Source organism: Rhea pennata, chromosome 14, assembly GCF_028389875.1.
Source record: "Rhea pennata isolate bPtePen1 chromosome 14, bPtePen1.pri, whole genome shotgun sequence".
Classification (NCBI taxonomy): Eukaryota; Metazoa; Chordata; class Aves; order Rheiformes; family Rheidae; genus Rhea; species Rhea pennata.
This window is the reverse complement of record NC_084676.1, coordinates 11,300,603-11,316,650: the sequence shown is the minus strand read 5'-3', so window position 1 is coordinate 11,316,650 and position 16,048 is coordinate 11,300,603. Positions and strand designations below refer to the sequence as shown.

Here is a 16,048-nt window from a genome sequence, read left to right as displayed (position 1 = left end):
GCCTCAGAGCTGGTGCTTAGCCTTGCATATGGCCTGGGCTTGGAGAGAGGGAGCAAGGCCTGGGGACTGTGTGCGTAGAACACCCAAGCAAGAGGAAAGCATCTACCTCTGCTAGCAAGTTATTTTGGCAGCGCAGCGTAACTCATGGGACACAGTGGCATCCAGCACCCTAGGTGGGCAGCATCCCTGCTAACAGCAGGCTGCCTCAGAGTGCCAAAATATATATATGTTTAAGGCTGTGATGCTGTAGTTTTGACCACAGAGCTCTGCAGGTGCCCATTTCCCAGATGCGTAAAGAGCCCTGAAGCAGGTGGTTAATCTGCTGCTCTTAGAAAACCTCTTCACGACAGCTTTGAGGCAGTAGGGACAGATCTCTCCTGCCAACACTAACTCTTGCAATGGCTCCAGGCAGCTCCTCTATATGGCCTCTCAGGCACAGCCCTGGGATCCTTCCTATCCCAATGGAATGAGGAGGTAAGGACAGGGGCAAACCTTAAAGGACAGCAGAACCTTCCCCAGCACATGATTGACTGCTCCATACCTTCTGCCTCATTTATGCCCCACATCTCCTCACCCATTTGGGCAAGATTGGATCATAAGGGTCCTCTGTTTTGCCTTAAGGTGGGAGGGTGTTTCCAGAAACAGCCAAGAGACTTCCAAGCAGGACTGACCCTCCCTGAATCCTTCCAGCCCCCAACTGAGTACCACTCTACCTCCTCCTATAAGGGCAAAGCCATACACTTGATTCTTTCATGTTTCCCCCCACACACAGGGCCAGTACTCCGAGGGTCTGAAGCCTCTTCCCACATACTGGATGGACTCATGCCATCTCCCACCACATCGCAGAAACCAAATGTCAGAGCCTTGCCTTAAGGACACGCTTGCCTCTCAGAAGTCTCAGTCCTTTTGCAGTTCCAACACCATATTCCACACTTCCCAGGACACTCACCCGTCTCCTTCTGGAAGCTCTGCCTGGGCACAAACTCAGGGCAGTTAATGAACTGGGAGAAGTCTGTCTGTGTGTAGTCTGCCATAGGAGGGCCAGGCAGAGCCCATTTTTCTGGCTGCTCTTTTCTTCTGATCTTCTGGTCCACAATTTCCACTACCTTGCTGTCCTTCAGAGCCTGGAACCAAGTGACACTAGGTTAGTTTAGGACTCTGCTTTAGCATGCTGGGTGGCTCAGCCCCAAGCAGTCCAAAGGCAGGATGGAATAGGGCAAAGGGAGGCATCACTTGCATGTCACCCACAATCAAGTTAGAAAACAGGCTAAGATAGTGAGAAACAGAACACGAAGAAAAGTTGAGCTTCCCTTGCCCTCACCTTGATGATGAGACTGATGTCAGTAGTCAGTGCTTGCACCCGGTGAAAGCTGGCAATCAAGGTGATGGGAAGGAAGCCGTCTGAGTCCATCTTGCGACGCAGGAAGAAGTCTCGCTCCAGGTTGTCCACACTGAAGTAATATTCTCTGCACAAACAATATGTCAGTGAGAAGTGACTGCTGTCACCTTCCTCAGGGAACTCTGAGGAAATAATCCCTGCCCTCTCCTGCACTGAACTGTTCCCCTGCTGCAAGGTTGGATGCAGAAAGCTAGGGAACCTGGGCATGAGGAAGCAGCGAGTCAGTGCTGCAAGCAGCGTGGCACCAAGTAAACATGCCTCATCTCTAGCCCTACCTGAGGAATTAGCTACGCAGCCTCCAGGGAGGGTGTCATGCCACCAAAAAACATCTCCAAACAATGTTCAGGCAAGGAAGAGAGGCAGTGCTTACATTTGGCGCTTGATGTAGTCCTTGAGCAGTTCCTGGTCCACACTGTACAGCTCAGTGCTGCTGATGTTGTCGAAGTAGTAAGTGATGTTGCTAGCATACTTCTGGGTGCGGGAGCCATCTGAACCCTCAAATTTCCGGTACCCATACTGATAGTCAAAGTGCGCTGCAAGATACCAACAAGGGAACCTTTCAATCAGCACAGAGCCCTGGGAATCTGCTAGATGGTCTGAGCTACCAGATGGGGCCAGACTACCGCACAAATAGCTCCCCACTGTCCCAGGAACCTCCTGACCACACAGAGTGGGACATTCCTGCTCCATCCTTCACTCCACTGCTCTCAGCCTTCCCTAGAGAATGGATCCCAACACCCTGGCAAAGAGACGCCCTCTTATTCAGGAGAAATCTAGGTAGCCTAGATAACGCACCAAGGCTCTGCACTGAAGCCATGTCCGATTTAGCACAAACACAGCCCTGACAAATGCGGATGCTCTTCCCCATCCAAGCAAAGGCTTCTACCTGGCTCTCAATGTTACATTAAGTTCAAGCAGAGTATCAGCACGTTTTAACTTCTGCACACGGGGGTGCTGAAAGCAACAGAAAACAGGCAGAAGAGCTCAGCCTGGAAAGGGAAAGAACATTTACTTTTATTCAAATACTAGTAAGAATAATTTGTTTTTATTAAAATCAGCTCAGCTAGATGCCACCTCCAGAGCAGCACACAGGTCCTCACAAGAAAATCCAAATCAAGAGTTCTCCTCAGGCAGGGAATGGCAGCTTCTTAGCTGGGATAACTTTTCACAATCATTTCTGTGTATCCCTACTGCTCTCTGCCCTCCCTGTGCAGCTTTTCAGGGCCCCAGGTCTCACTCTCTCTCTCACACACACACACACTCCCTAAGCCTTGCACACTTCAGCATGTGTCCTGTTCCCTCTCTCTACTGTCACAAGGCCACACATACGGTGAGCACCTCCTCTGCCACGGCCCCGGCCCCTGCCTCGGCCCCGGCCTCTGCCCCGGAAGGCCCCTCGCACAGCTCCTCCCTCGCTCTTCACACTGGAGGTTTCATCATGGTCTTGCCAGCTGCGTTCGTGCTTATTATCTGGGTGCCAGCCTGTGGAAGATGGGGAGAAGAGGTAGGAGCGGTGTTAAGAGTTGAAGACACCTCCCTAGGGCAAGCCCTGCTGCCCTCAGGGCTCTTCAAATGGATGAGGCATCCACATTGCTCCATGCTGTGCCTGGCAGAGGCAGCCAGTCGCAGAGCAACGGGGTTTGGCCTCCTCCAAGGCCAGGGAGCCATGGCCTCAGCAGTGCTGCCTCATGGCAAGTGGAGGCAAAGCAGGGAGTCACAACCCCAGCACCCACCTTTCAGCTCACTGCGGTTATTGGAAGGGTGTCTGTGTTGCTCGTTTTGCCGGTTGTTCCGAGAGGCCGTTTTGTCCCTGGGCACCTCTGACTTCATGTCTATCTGCAAAGGGACCCACTTGTGTTTGTTGCCTGTAAAAGGAGAGAATTTGGGTGTGACACAGGTTTAGAGAGTATCTACTTCCTTGTCCCTCAGCCATTTCTCTCCATACACCCCACAACAGTGGAGAAAGCACCAGAGCCTTCTAGAGCCTTCTGCACTGTCTTTTTCCTTGGATGTCCCTCAGGGCCCCACTGCCTCCCAAACTATTTGTGAGGTACCATGAGGATGCAGAAAGCATCTGGTGGGGGCTGTCAGGCAGAAAGTAACAGCATGCAAACCCCACTGTTGCTTCATGGCACTTGTTCCTCCTCTCCTTTCTGCCCACAACACTAAGGCCAGACCAAGCCCATGTGTCAACCGTGGCTGATGCAACCTGCAGTCAGAGAGCTTTCTGTACCACCAGGGAGCACATATGAGAAGCCAGACCACTCCTGCCACAGCTCCTCAGACGAGGACATAAAGGACAACCCTACTTGGATCCTGCTCTACCTGCTCCCCTGCCTCTGCTTATTGCAGGGCACAATTGAACAGGACAATCTCTACCACAGCTGCCCTAGAGCAAAAACCCTCACATCTCCCTCACAAAACCCACAGTGTCTGCCTGAACTGTCTGAACAATTCCAGTCACCAAAGCAATACCTTGCTCTGTTGCAGCCTGCAAACACCTTTCCACCATGACTGCTCCAGGGCTGGGAGCATGTCCTGCAGCAAGGTCTGTGGGGATAGTGGCCAGTGCTTCCACTCAACCTTGGGTCACAGAGGAGGAGACAGGCATCCGACTACTGCTGAGTTGAGGGGACTGTCCCTGCAGGGAGTCTGCCACAGTCTGCCTTACCTTTCTTCTTTTGGGCTGACTTCTGGTTGTCATCATCACCATTCTTCTCCTCCCCAGACTCATCTGATTTAGTTTTAAGACTCTCCTTGCCATCGCTCCCATCTCCTTTCTCCTGTTCCTTCATGTCTTTCTTGACAGGCAGTTTACGGATGGATGGTGCTTTGTGTGGCTGCTGGGGACACACAAGCATAAGAAACATGAGAGTTCTGTGGAACTGAAAAGCTAGAGGCAGAGTCTAGCAATCCTAATGGGAGTAGGAACAGGAGAGCTTTGCCCTAGGCTGGGAACATCCGTGCTCTTTGCCCCCCAAAGCTGTACTGTTCCTAGAGAAGGCTTTAAATCTGACCAGGGCAAGGTGTTCTACAGGAACACCTGGTGCTACCTCCAGGAAATGCTGGGAAGCACTCGAGTTGAGACACAAATTCTGGGCACAGAAGTTACAGAGAGGGACTGCCAAGCAGGACTAGTGTTCCTGAATGGGGGCTTCAGGGGACCAAAATGTCAACACGGTAAGAGTGTGAGTGACCCTCATGCCCTGACAGAGGGCAGTGAGCCAGTGAAGCAGAGTCCAAATACAGAAAGATTTCAACAATGCCCATGTCTCTATCAGGAATGAAAGGCTGTGGCCCACGGGCACGCAAACCCTTTCTCATACGTACTTTCAGTTTCCTTAGTGGAAGTCTCAGCATGTACCCTGATCCCTTCCTGCAATGACCAATCCCAAGCAGAGTCAGTCTAGGAGCTGCCATACCTGCTTCACCAGGGTTTAAAGCAGGCTCCGTGCTCCCAAAATAGCACCACTGAGTGAGGGAGCCTGATATGCAAGGCAGCCCTAAAAGGAAGTCCCCTGCACCCAGCATGCTATTCCTGGCTGCCTCTATACTGACACTCAGCACCCCAAACGGTCTGGCTCAGCCAGAGCTACCAGGGCTGCAACAGGACAGGGAAGCCTGCAAGGGCTTTGTCCCATTGAGCAGAGTGGGAACCCCTTCGAAAGGCCCACGTTTTCCTACCTCATAGCAAAAGAGCACGCAGAAGTGCCTACCAAAAACATGGCTTCCCTAAGCACGCTACAAGGGGGAAAATACTGCAGTTCAGCCAGAAACAGATGTTGAGGATCTTATACTCTCACCTGGACACTTTTGTGGGCTATTTCTCCAGGTGTTGGCCAGTTTGTAGCATCACCAAAGTCACCAACCTTGTGTCCAAAGAGAAAGGTCACATTAGTGCACAGATTTTGGGTGCTGTTCCCCGGGCTGGAAGCCAAAAGCCCTCTCAGGCATGCTGTCACTGCCACCACCCACTTATGTCCCACAGCTGGCTATTCCCAGGATGTCTGGAGACAACATGCAAACTACTGGGATGAGTATATGCAAAGCTCCCCCTCCCCAGCCAAACAGGGCCTCCAATTTAATCCCAAATATCTGCAGATCAGTTTGTATCTGTCTGGGATTGCAATGAGGTTGCCACCAGCCTCCTAACTAGCTCTCTGCCTTAGCAGAAACATGTGGCATCAAGCTCAGGATAATTCACCTTTGGCTGAAGGAAAACCACTCCTAAGTTTTTTTTAAAAATGATGGCCTTTAGCGTTAAGAGACAGTATGCAAAAAGCTCTGGTCTTGAGCCATCACATGCAAGGCTCTGCCCTTCTCTCAGGGTGGCCAGCAGGCACAAGCCCACTGCAGTCCAGGTTGCCTTTCTGCTTGTGCACTCAGCTCAGCTCCCATATTCAGTCCTCACTGCTGCTCACAACAAAACTACAGCTAAGAAAAAGCAAATACGATTCTTGGCTTCTTTACCTCCCTGGCACTTACAGGGACCAGTTGCACACCTCCCACATGACCAATCTTTACACTACATCAACAAGGTACCTGGAATGAATTCCTGCACCATTCCTGTAGCTTACAACTGGCGAGTTTGTTAATTCAAGCTATGCATAGGCAAAGCACAGTAGAACTTCTAGCACCCTTAACCAAACTGAAGCAATCACATCCCATTAAAGAAGCTGCCTCCACCTAGTGGCTAGTTACAGTCAGGTTTACTTTCACTTAAGGGCCTAACTGCAACCAAGTATTGATGACCAGAGAGCAGAGGGATCATGTAGTAGAATTGGTTGGGAAAAGAAAGAATGAAAGGGGAAAGGGAAAGGGAAAGGACCAAAAAAAAAAAAAAAAAAAAGTATCTGATGGTCATTAGAGTGCCTTGTTCCAAATAACCTATCGCTACATGAGGGACCACCAGGCATTTCTGCTGAAGAAGTGACCTGGCCACTACTACCATTCTACTTCCTCTGGTTTTCAGGGGAGACATTTGCTACTGGAAACAGTAGAGAGAGCAGCACAAGGAAAGTACCCAAACAGCTGCCCAGATATGCAATTAATCATGTCTGGGCATTGAGTTTAAGATGGTCTATGCAGAGAAATTCCCTTGTCCTTCAGGAGCTCTCATTTCTAAGTTAGTTTAGAGTCACTTAGTCCCTCATGAGAGCATGTCCACATCCAAGTGTCACACTCCTCTCTCTGGAAGGCAGGCTTCCTGCAAAAACCATCTCCAGTGCAGAGCCATGCTTGTCCCACAGACAGGAGTGTCTTCTGTCTCCAGGGGCATTTTCTCAAAATGGAATGGGTAAAGAAATCACGTAAAGTTTCAGAGATGTCTTTGCTGGCTGCTAGAAGCCAACATTAACAGCCAATGCTCTCAATTATTCCTGGGGCAACTGCGCCCCAACTGCACACAACATCCTCAGAAACTACTGTTCTTCCATCAGACACTGACCCATGGGAATAGACTGCATTGGTGGTTCTGCAGAAGCAGTGGCTTGGTTTGAAACTGATTACCATGGCTGCTGGTGTCCCAGTAAGGAACATAAGCAGACTAGACTGGATAGAATAGGGACCTACAGATACATTCCTCCATCACACCACAGCTCTGTCTACATTGCAAAGCAGAGCAACAGTAAAATCCGCAACCAAGGCGTATGATGTCTTTGGGAGAAGCTTTCCGTGTCCAGCACTGCACTCTATCTCCCTGCAAGAAGAAAGGTGAACATGCCCCCCATAGCACAAGCAGGCAGAGAACAAGTCCACGTAGCACACAAGAATACTAGAAAGCTGAAGTGGGGATGGAGAATCAGGATATTCTTCTCCATGCTCTTGCAAACAGCCAGGCCAGCACGTGAGCACCTCTGCAACCAGGCTGGCAAAGGAAGTGGTCTGCTCACCAGACTCTCAAGATGCTCACTCTGTGCTGACAGCTAGCTGCACCAGAAGCTGGAGGTCATCAAGGGGGAAGGCAGGCAGGCCCAGACTTACCTTGCTTCCTTTCCGCTGTCTCGGGTTGGCAGCCCTTACCACTTTAGCAGGAGTTGTATGTTCTGGAAGAAGAGGAAAACAAAACCATTAAAAAACAGAGCTGAGGGCTGTGGAAGTGCTGGCTCTGGTGGGAGGTGGATGGAAAGCAATCCACACGCAGCATTTCCCCCGCTTCAGCAAAGGGGGGCTAAGAAGAAGGGAACAGAAAACAGAGCCAGCTTTTGACATAGGTTGCAGAATGGCCCATCAAGATCAAGTGGAGGTGTGCAGAAAATATAGCCCCCTCCACAGAGCTGACTGCTGCAGAAGTGGGGTTAAGCTGTATGCCTAAGCCTACTGCATGCCCCATCATACCCCTGTCACTGACAGAAGCTGTCTGCACCAGACTCTCAGCATTTACTGCATTCAGAGGACTCCTGATTAACCCAGGCAGCTGGTTTCCTCCAGGAAGGCAGGCCCTTAACCCTGACCCTCCACGCGAAGACACTCCCTTGCTTTGCTCAGCCCTCTCCACTTGGCCTTGCCTGCCAACGAGGAGGGGTGGCAAAGAGTTCGGCTTGCTCTGTAAAGCTCCACAGAACTTGATCTGCTGTACACGCAGCAAAACAAACATGCCCTTGAACAGCCAAGCGTATCATGATATTAATGGGCCTGGCCTTCCCCACAGGGCAGAGGGCTCTGAAGGAGGCACACGTACCCACACTGTCAAGCTTGCAAGGCACAGATGCTGCTTGTCTCGTGCCTTGCTTTGATCTCCAGTGCATCCCAGCACAGGGCAGCAAGTTCATGAGAGGGAACATACAGAGAGAGGGAGCCAAATATAGGAAGTGCACAAATGCCTCTGCCGCCAGTAGTATTTAGGTACTTAAGTGCCTCTGGGATATTCTTAGGTATCAGAGCCCAGGTACTCATACTCTACGTTCTGTCTGGGAAAAGGGCTGTCAAAACTGACCCTTGCCAAAACAGCAGGAATTCAGCGTCTCAGCAAAGCGACATCAGGTTGCAGCACTGAACTCAAGAGGGCTGGAAGGAGGTTTAGAGTAGCCCCAAACACAAGAGTTTTGTTCCAGGGCTGCAATAACTCCAGCCTCTCTTTCACCAGGCACATTGGTTCCTATGGGGTACTGTAATACAGGAAGGGCCTTGAGACAGAGGTATCCACCTGAGACCTCAGAGATGGCCTTAGATCCTGGACCTCCACACCATCTGGAACAGTAAGAGCTCTCAGCTACACCATGACTTGTCTTTGCTCCTGTTCATACAGCACCTAGCACAATGAGGTCTTAAGGCAAGAAAAAAAAATTAAAATTGTTTTCTCCCTCCCAGTTTTGGCTGCAAGGTCCCTGGAGCAGGAGCAGGCTCATGCTGGCCACATGTAACATGCAACAGAGTGGCACACTGCTGCCTAACACAAAACAGCTATGCAGGGACAATGAAGGGAGAAGAAAGATTTTTAGCCTCAAATTGGAATTAAATCCTTGCTCCCAGCTACTCATGGGCTTTCCCACACACCAACCTGAGGGGGAAAAAAAAAAAAAAAAAAAAAAAAAAAAAAAAAAAAAAAAGAAAAAAAGACTTCCCTCATCTCCATACTCTTCTAGAGCACATCCTGCATGTGGAAAGACTCTGCACCCTGCCACTAGTCAGGAGCATCAGAAATGCACAGGGAGAGGGGCCCAGAGCAGGCAAAGATGGTCTGAGGCCATCTCCCTCCCTCCTGCAATGGAGTTACTGTGCCTGAGCTCAGCCTTGTCTTCAGTTTTGCATCCTTCTCTTAGGGGACACTAGCTTTAACCTGTGAATTCCTCGTCGACTCTGCACACAACCAGTTTTGTCCACACCTGCATGACCTCTCTCACCCACAAAAGGCCTTTTGGAGGTGAGAGCAAGTACCACAAGCCTGAGGCAAGGAGAGGGACTTCAGCCATTCTAAGATCCAGCTGGGATGGGGTGTTTGAAATTGCATCAGATCTTTCAAGAACAAACCGGTTTAGCTCTTACAGGGGCTTTTCAAAACCAGGTTAGGTCACAGAGAGGACTGCAGACAAATCCTCCTGGGATCACATAACATCATTAAAGAACACTACCGAATTACTCGTATCAATGCTGTTTCCTTCCAATTTCAAAGGCTCCAAAACGTTTGGAATAGGCTTCCCCATATGCAGATGGGGTTTGCTGGTATGTTTTTAAGTAGCATGTACCAAAATTATTTTGAAACTAATTGAGTGTGACGGGAAACCATGTGTTCATACATGTCCTGGGCACACACAACTCGGAACTGAGCAAGTCTAAGATAATCCTGCTGTAGTAGCACTGAACAGCAAGGACCCTACATTAGGGTCACCTCTCTAACAGCAAAGCCAAGTACAAAGCAGCCATCACTAACAGCAATTCTGCACCGGGAGGACCAGCCACAGGCCTGAGAGAGGGTCCATGCTAAGTGCCATGCACATGGAACCAGTTGTGCCAGAGTCCTGCCTGGAGTCAGCTTGCTAGAGGCCTGGCAGAAGCAAGTATTGCTGTGTAACACCAGGAGCCCCTGCAGCACAGACTGTATCAGCTTTGTTTAAAACGAAACCACTCTAGACATGAGTGGAGGGGTCAGGAAGGGCCCCAAGCAACTGCAGAGGCTGTCTGGGGACACCCAGGGAACTACCCTGAATAGCCTACCTAGCTCTATTCAAAGCTGGCTTTGATCTCCTGCATGAGACAGTTTGACTTTGCCTAGATGATCAAAACCGGTCCCTTTCCTAGCCTTGAAACTTATGATTCATCCTGCTGGCCCAGCCTTGCTCAGAGCTGGAAACTTTGAAATGTCAATAAGGCAGAGTCAGACTTGGCAGAATGGAGCCATGTGCCTTCCCTCTCTCCAGATCCCTTTCATAAGGCTTCCAGGTGGGGATTTCATCCCAGGGACAGCCTAAGCTCTTAGCTGGGTCCCCAAGTCCTCCCCATTTTCCCCAATAGCTCCCTAGCCTGCTTGCACTGCATCCCCCCATCAAACAGTGACAATCCGAGTTATTCCACGTGCACCTCATTGAGAATTCTGGCTCCATGGCAGAAAGCTTGCCACAAGGCTTTTAAACTTCCCTACTGGTGTAGGGACGACAAACGCTTTGAAAACAGCCCCTAAAATCCTCCAGTCATCGCCCACAGATGTCACCAACTAAATATAGCTTCAAAAGGCACCAACTGCTACAGCACAAACCCACAGCCAGCCTCTTTTCCACAGGTACAGGGGCACCTGCCTGCTTTGACAGCAACGACCAGCATACTTGGCACAGCTGAAAAAAATAACTGAACTCACTCCGCAGCACGAGTAAGCAATGCAGCACAGATTCTCCAGCTGGAGGAGAGCAGGGCTCCCTTTCCCACTGCAAACACCCCCACCTGGATACCTGCCCAGGGTTCACGGAAACAGCATCCTGCCCTCTCCTCTCGGGCACCTTCAGTTCTGGAGCCTCACAGCCAAATTGTCAGTTAATAATATGTTTTTGTGCATCTTCGGAGACAAATCAAAAAGAGGCCCCCTACACCCTCTAACAAAAGAGGATGCCAATGCAGAGGCACAAGTAGAAGGTAGGTGCCAGGACTCCATCATCTTTGCGGGGGAGGGAGATTATTTAAAACAAGTTCTGCTAGTTTTCTTATCTGCAAGATAGGAACTGGGATCCCTTATCTAGCTGAGGTGCTGAGAGGACTAATTAGCATTTGCAGAGCACTGTGGAAGACAAAACATGCTAAGCAAAGCACTGCAGCAGGCCTGACGAGGAGTTTGATTCAGGGAGCATAGCCAGGCTAGCGACGACGCAAAGACGCAAAGACGGCTGGAGGCTGCTCTTGCCAGCACAGATACAGTCCGGATCCAAAAGTCACGGTCAAGACTGCTCAAACTCGGGCAGGAGACTGAGGGGATGTGATCGTCCTTGCAGCCACACAAACACACACTGACATCTAGAGCATCTACAGAGCCACCGTGCGCAGCACTTTCCTCCGTGCCTTCCAGAGCAAGCAAGCCCTAACCAATGGCCTCAGCTGCAAGCAAGCCCTAACCAATGGCCTCAGCTGCAAGCAAGCCCTAACCAATGGCCTCAGCTCCAACCAAAGAACTATTCCATGCTCAAGCTCCTTTATATCAAACTAAAAATGGTTCTTTATGCCCCCTTACACGCAAAGGGCTCTAGCACACAAGAAAAAAAAAAAAAAAAAGAAAAAGAAAAAAGTAGGCTCACTCAGGTACCCAGCCTTCAGAACGAAACTTTCTTACAAGGCCTGCACACAGAAAAGCAACACACCTCTCAGCACACAACTAAAAAGACCTCCTGCCAAACTGCACTGAAAGAAAACCCTTTCTCACCGTATTCTTGATAAATGGGGAGTTACACACCCAGGCATGGGAGTTCAGGACAAGCAGTGGTAGTGGGGTACTACATATTTCCCTGGTTGATAGCTGAGCACTTAAAAACTGCTGACATATCTCAGAAGTCACAACACCCTGTGTGTTTTCAAAGTGAAGAGAAGAAAAAAAAAAAAAAGCATGGAGAAAACTAAGGAAAACCAGCTAAAAAAGCCAGGCAAAAGACACCTCCTTTTCAGTGCTTGGAATTACATGAAAGATTGAAGAAACCCCTGCAACTCCCTGGGGCCACGGTCTATCCCCATCAAGCGCAGCCGCACTGTCAGGAAGGAAGAGAAAGCCAGTGCAGCAAGGATGCGGAGAAGCTGGACCCCACCCAAGCCAGCCCCCGCAGGGCCGTATCCAGCCAGCACTCTGCAGGCATCGATAAGCAGCCTTTGACGCCAGGCTGGGATGAGGCGCACCGTATTCCCAGAGGGGGTCATCTCAGATAGATACCTCAACACACCAGGCTCCTTACTGAGCAAGCGACACACAACTGGGCAGAGGGGGAACCAGGTACAATCAACAGCTCTGCTGAGTATTTGACAAAAGCAGACAGAGAAATCTCGGAAACAAGACAACTGCTCTCCCTCTACTTCCCAGGGCTTGCTGCGGCTGCTGACTTCTGCTTTTTGATGCAAATATTAGCAGGAGGCTGATAAAGGAGGCTTGTGCCCTGACATTTCAAAAAAAATCTCCATTTGTACTAAGTTGCACTAGCACTGCCTGGAAACCTAAACAAAGACCAGGGGCTCTCTCGTGCAAGGGAACGTACAAAGCAGGTACAGAGGGATCCCACGTTTTAGCTGTCTAAGACTGGCAAGTGGAGAGAACCAAGAGGAAGAAGAAGCGCTTTGCCCGAGGTCACAGAGCAGACGCTAGGGGAGCCAGGAATAGAAAGCAGGTCTCAAGTTTTGATCCAGAATGCTATCTGCAGTCTTCTGCCTATCCTCAGCTCAGCCTACAGCCTCAGCAGCAATTCCACCAGAACAAATTCCCTCCTCTGCCTCTTCAGCTGTACCAGCAACCACCTATGGAACCATGCTGGGGAATCAGATCATTTCCTTGTGGACTTTCCAAGCCAAGATAAGGTTATTTCTTAACAGCTGAGGGGGTTGGTGCATCGGTGAGAGCACTGGAGTCCTGATGCTGTACTGCTGTCAACCCCCTCCTATCACCAAGTCACAGCTAAAGTGTTCTCTGGCTTTTGGCACTTGCTCCCTGAAGCACCTGGCGAGCACCAGAAAGGACAAAGCTATTAAAACACCCTGCATTTTCCTTCCAGATGGTAACAGGCTGCAATAAAGCAGCTTTCCTCACAGGCTTCAGAGCAGGAAGTTCACAGATGCACCTAGGTAAGCAAACCCCTTGTAACTGGAAGCAGAATAGTCATTGCACAAGGAGCAGACAGCTAGGGCAACAGCTCTGCAACTAAACATGCACTGACAATGCACTCTGAGAGGGACAGGAGCTGCAGATCCAGAGAGCATTGCATTCAGCCTAGGAGACATATTTACTACCTAACCTGGGCAAATCAGAAACAACATTGGTCAACTTGGTTCTCTCATTTCTACTGAAACTTGTAATGGATTTTTAAAGATGGTAGATGAAGAAGTGGAATAAACCTGCAAGGCTGGGGAGAGACCTGGTATTGCAGCAGGAGTATCTGTGTCTCCAGTAAGCAAACTGTAGTGCCTGCTTCTGGCATACTACTCAGGTGCGATAGGCGCAATATAGACAAAGGTTTACACTACAAGCACCAATTGAAACAGCCTCTCAAAGGCAGCCAGCGCTTACAATACAAAGCCCAACAGGAATGCAGTCTTCCAGGGCTCTCGCAATCCCAGACCTCAGCATGTGCTCCATCCCTGACACTGCACACCCTTCCTTCCCCTAGGAACCAAGTTAACAGAAAGGAACATGCCTGCCCCTAAGCTGCTAAGTTTGCAGCACGGCATGTGGGCAAAACTGCTGATGAAGGTGGTTTTGAAGCCAGGAGCCTGGACTTTGCACTGGAGAGGCTGAGACAGGGGCACCTGCTCTGTGCTGCAGATCCTGCTAGGGAGTGGAAGGGAAGAACTGAAATCCCCAGATTCCCCAGAGCTCTCAAAAGAAGCCCAAGGGCGCAGAGTGGCAGAGCCAGTCCACATGCCTAGTGGTCTAACAGGATCTACTTAACCACACTTCTACAGGGACAAGAGTTTCTGAACTACCCTATCTATTTGTGGAACATTCCTTGAGAGTGCTAGTCAAGTACCGCATCCTGGTATTACAAGATACCTGCCTTGGAAAAGCTTCTTCCAAAGTCTCCAGGTTGATGGAGAACCAGTACAGCTTTGGCAAGGTTGAGCCAAGGTCTAAAGGGGCTGAGGGTATGCACAACTTGCAAGTGAGAGAGGAACTGTGTCCCAACAAAAACTAACATGGCAAGGAAAAGGTACCTGCACTGACCTCCTGAAAAATACAAGGAACACGGAGGTGTAACAACTTCTGAAAAGACAGAAACCACTAGACAACTTAGATGTAAGACGACTCCTACCATCTCCTGCAGTATTTATGCACATGCTCATTCTCCAGGCAAAGAAAAATAAGCCCAGGGATTAGCTGTTTTCCCTGGAAGTAGAAGACTTTGAGAGTCCCTCCTGGGGTATCACACACAGGACACACTAGGTGGAAAAGCAGTGATCCAGCACAGGAATTCCCATAAGAACCAGGGAGCCAGAGCCAAGCCCACTGACCACCTGCTGCAGCCATGATTACAAGCACATCCCACTGCTGGCCCCAAAGGGGACCTAGGGAGCCAAACTAGAATAGCTAAACATGGGTTAACTAACACATGTTCTCAGCTTGCCAATTTGGGAAACCCAGTGCATGAAACTGAGTCCCTGTCCTTCCTCTCTGAGTCCCTATCCTTCTTCCACATCTCAAACTCTCTCCTATGGTGGCCTGATTTCCTCAGCAGCAGGGACAAGACACTGTTTTGAAGGCTCTCCCATGGCATCCATCTCAGCCTATGCAGATGCACCAGAGCCTAGCCCATCCCAGGTGTGGGAGGACACAGTTGATGAGCTCTGTGAGCCACATCAATACCATGGCTTCTCCAGAGACACTGGTAGGATCAGTCCTGCAGGGTTAATCAGTCAGAGACCAAGTACCAGCTTCCATCTCCTCTTGCCTCCCAATGACCTGCTCCCAGCACAGGTGTTGGCCGCATGTCAGAGCTCATGCCTCACTGAGGCGAGAAACGCTTGCCTCCAGAGCTCTTCACAACTACGTGCTCAAGTGAAAAAGTTTTATAAAGATATAAAAAAAATTATCATTAATTGGCTTTTCATGCTCACATTTTGCTGAAGGTGTCATATGGTACATAAAACCTGCAAGGTTCAGGGCAAGCTGGGCACACAGACTGCATCTCATCTAGATGTCAGTCCAACGTTTTCCTGCTTTACCTCCCACCAAATCGCTGCTGTGGGTAGAGGAGTGGTGGTCATATAGAAGGTGCGGGAATTGAGGGAGCACCAGAATGGGGTTCTCCAACAGTTTTAAGAAGAATGCTACTACAAGGAAATCTGTCGTGCCCCAAGTGCATCTCCCCTGCAGGCACTCCCACCCACTCCTGGAACTGCACACAACACTTGCAGTTAGCAGCCTGTGCCACCACTTGCAGTATGTGATCTTATGACTCCCAGCTGATACCACAGCATGTGGACCTGTATACAGAGGAAATATGGATATTTTCAGCACCTCTGTAATTTTAGCAGCTTTTTAACTGTGCAAGAGGAGCTGAAGAATGGGCAAGGTCAGGACCAAGTAAGGGGCCTGATCCTTAAGCTGCAGAGCTGAGCAGGATCTGGGCTTACAAAGCACATGGGAAGCCTGTTCAGCAGGAGCAAGACAAGCTGCAGGCACCATGGCTCAAAGCTTTCCAAGCAATTTTCTGAAACTCTTCAGCAGACAGCTCCACCTTACAAGCCCTACTGCAACAGCAAAGGAAGCAAGGAGCTGCCTACACTGCTCTGCAATGTAAGCTCCGCAACTGCTGCAAAGATCACTAGCTAAAAATAACTTCAAAAAGGGCATTTGACAGCTCCGCAGAGAGCATGAGAACACTCCTACCTAGGTGTCCTAAAGCAAGCTCTGAGAGCTCAGGAGTCCATGTGCCCCAGGAAAATGAGAGGAGAGGAGAGAACTGAGGGTATAGTAAGGTTCAAAGCAGTATGATGGATCAGGGTCACAGGCTGACAGTGTGGGCACCCAGGTTTTATTCC

At 49.9% G+C, this 16,048-nt stretch overlaps 1 protein-coding gene across 3 annotated transcripts in view; it reads right to left on the bottom strand.

The window, feature by feature from the left end:
• The window catches only part of LARP1 (La ribonucleoprotein 1, translational regulator), a 54,961-nt gene that overhangs the window by 12,533 nt on the left and 26,380 nt on the right, over positions 1–16,048 (bottom strand). Inside the window, exons 3-10 of one of the 3 annotated variants that reach the window (XM_062587016.1) lie at positions 7,382–7,443; positions 5,203–5,268; positions 4,071–4,242; positions 3,133–3,264; positions 2,729–2,881; positions 1,770–1,932; positions 1,322–1,466; positions 950–1,124 (exon numbers count right to left, since the gene is read on the bottom strand). In XM_062587016.1, coding sequence (XP_062443000.1) covers positions 950–1,124; positions 1,322–1,466; positions 1,770–1,932; positions 2,729–2,881; positions 3,133–3,264; positions 4,071–4,242; positions 5,203–5,268; positions 7,382–7,443 — 1,068 coding nt within the window. The remainder of the gene's footprint in view (positions 1–949; positions 1,125–1,321; positions 1,467–1,769; positions 1,933–2,728; positions 2,882–3,132; positions 3,265–4,070; positions 4,243–5,202; positions 5,269–7,381; positions 7,444–16,048) is intronic. The other 2 variants (XM_062587018.1, XM_062587017.1) reach the window with 2 other exon arrangements.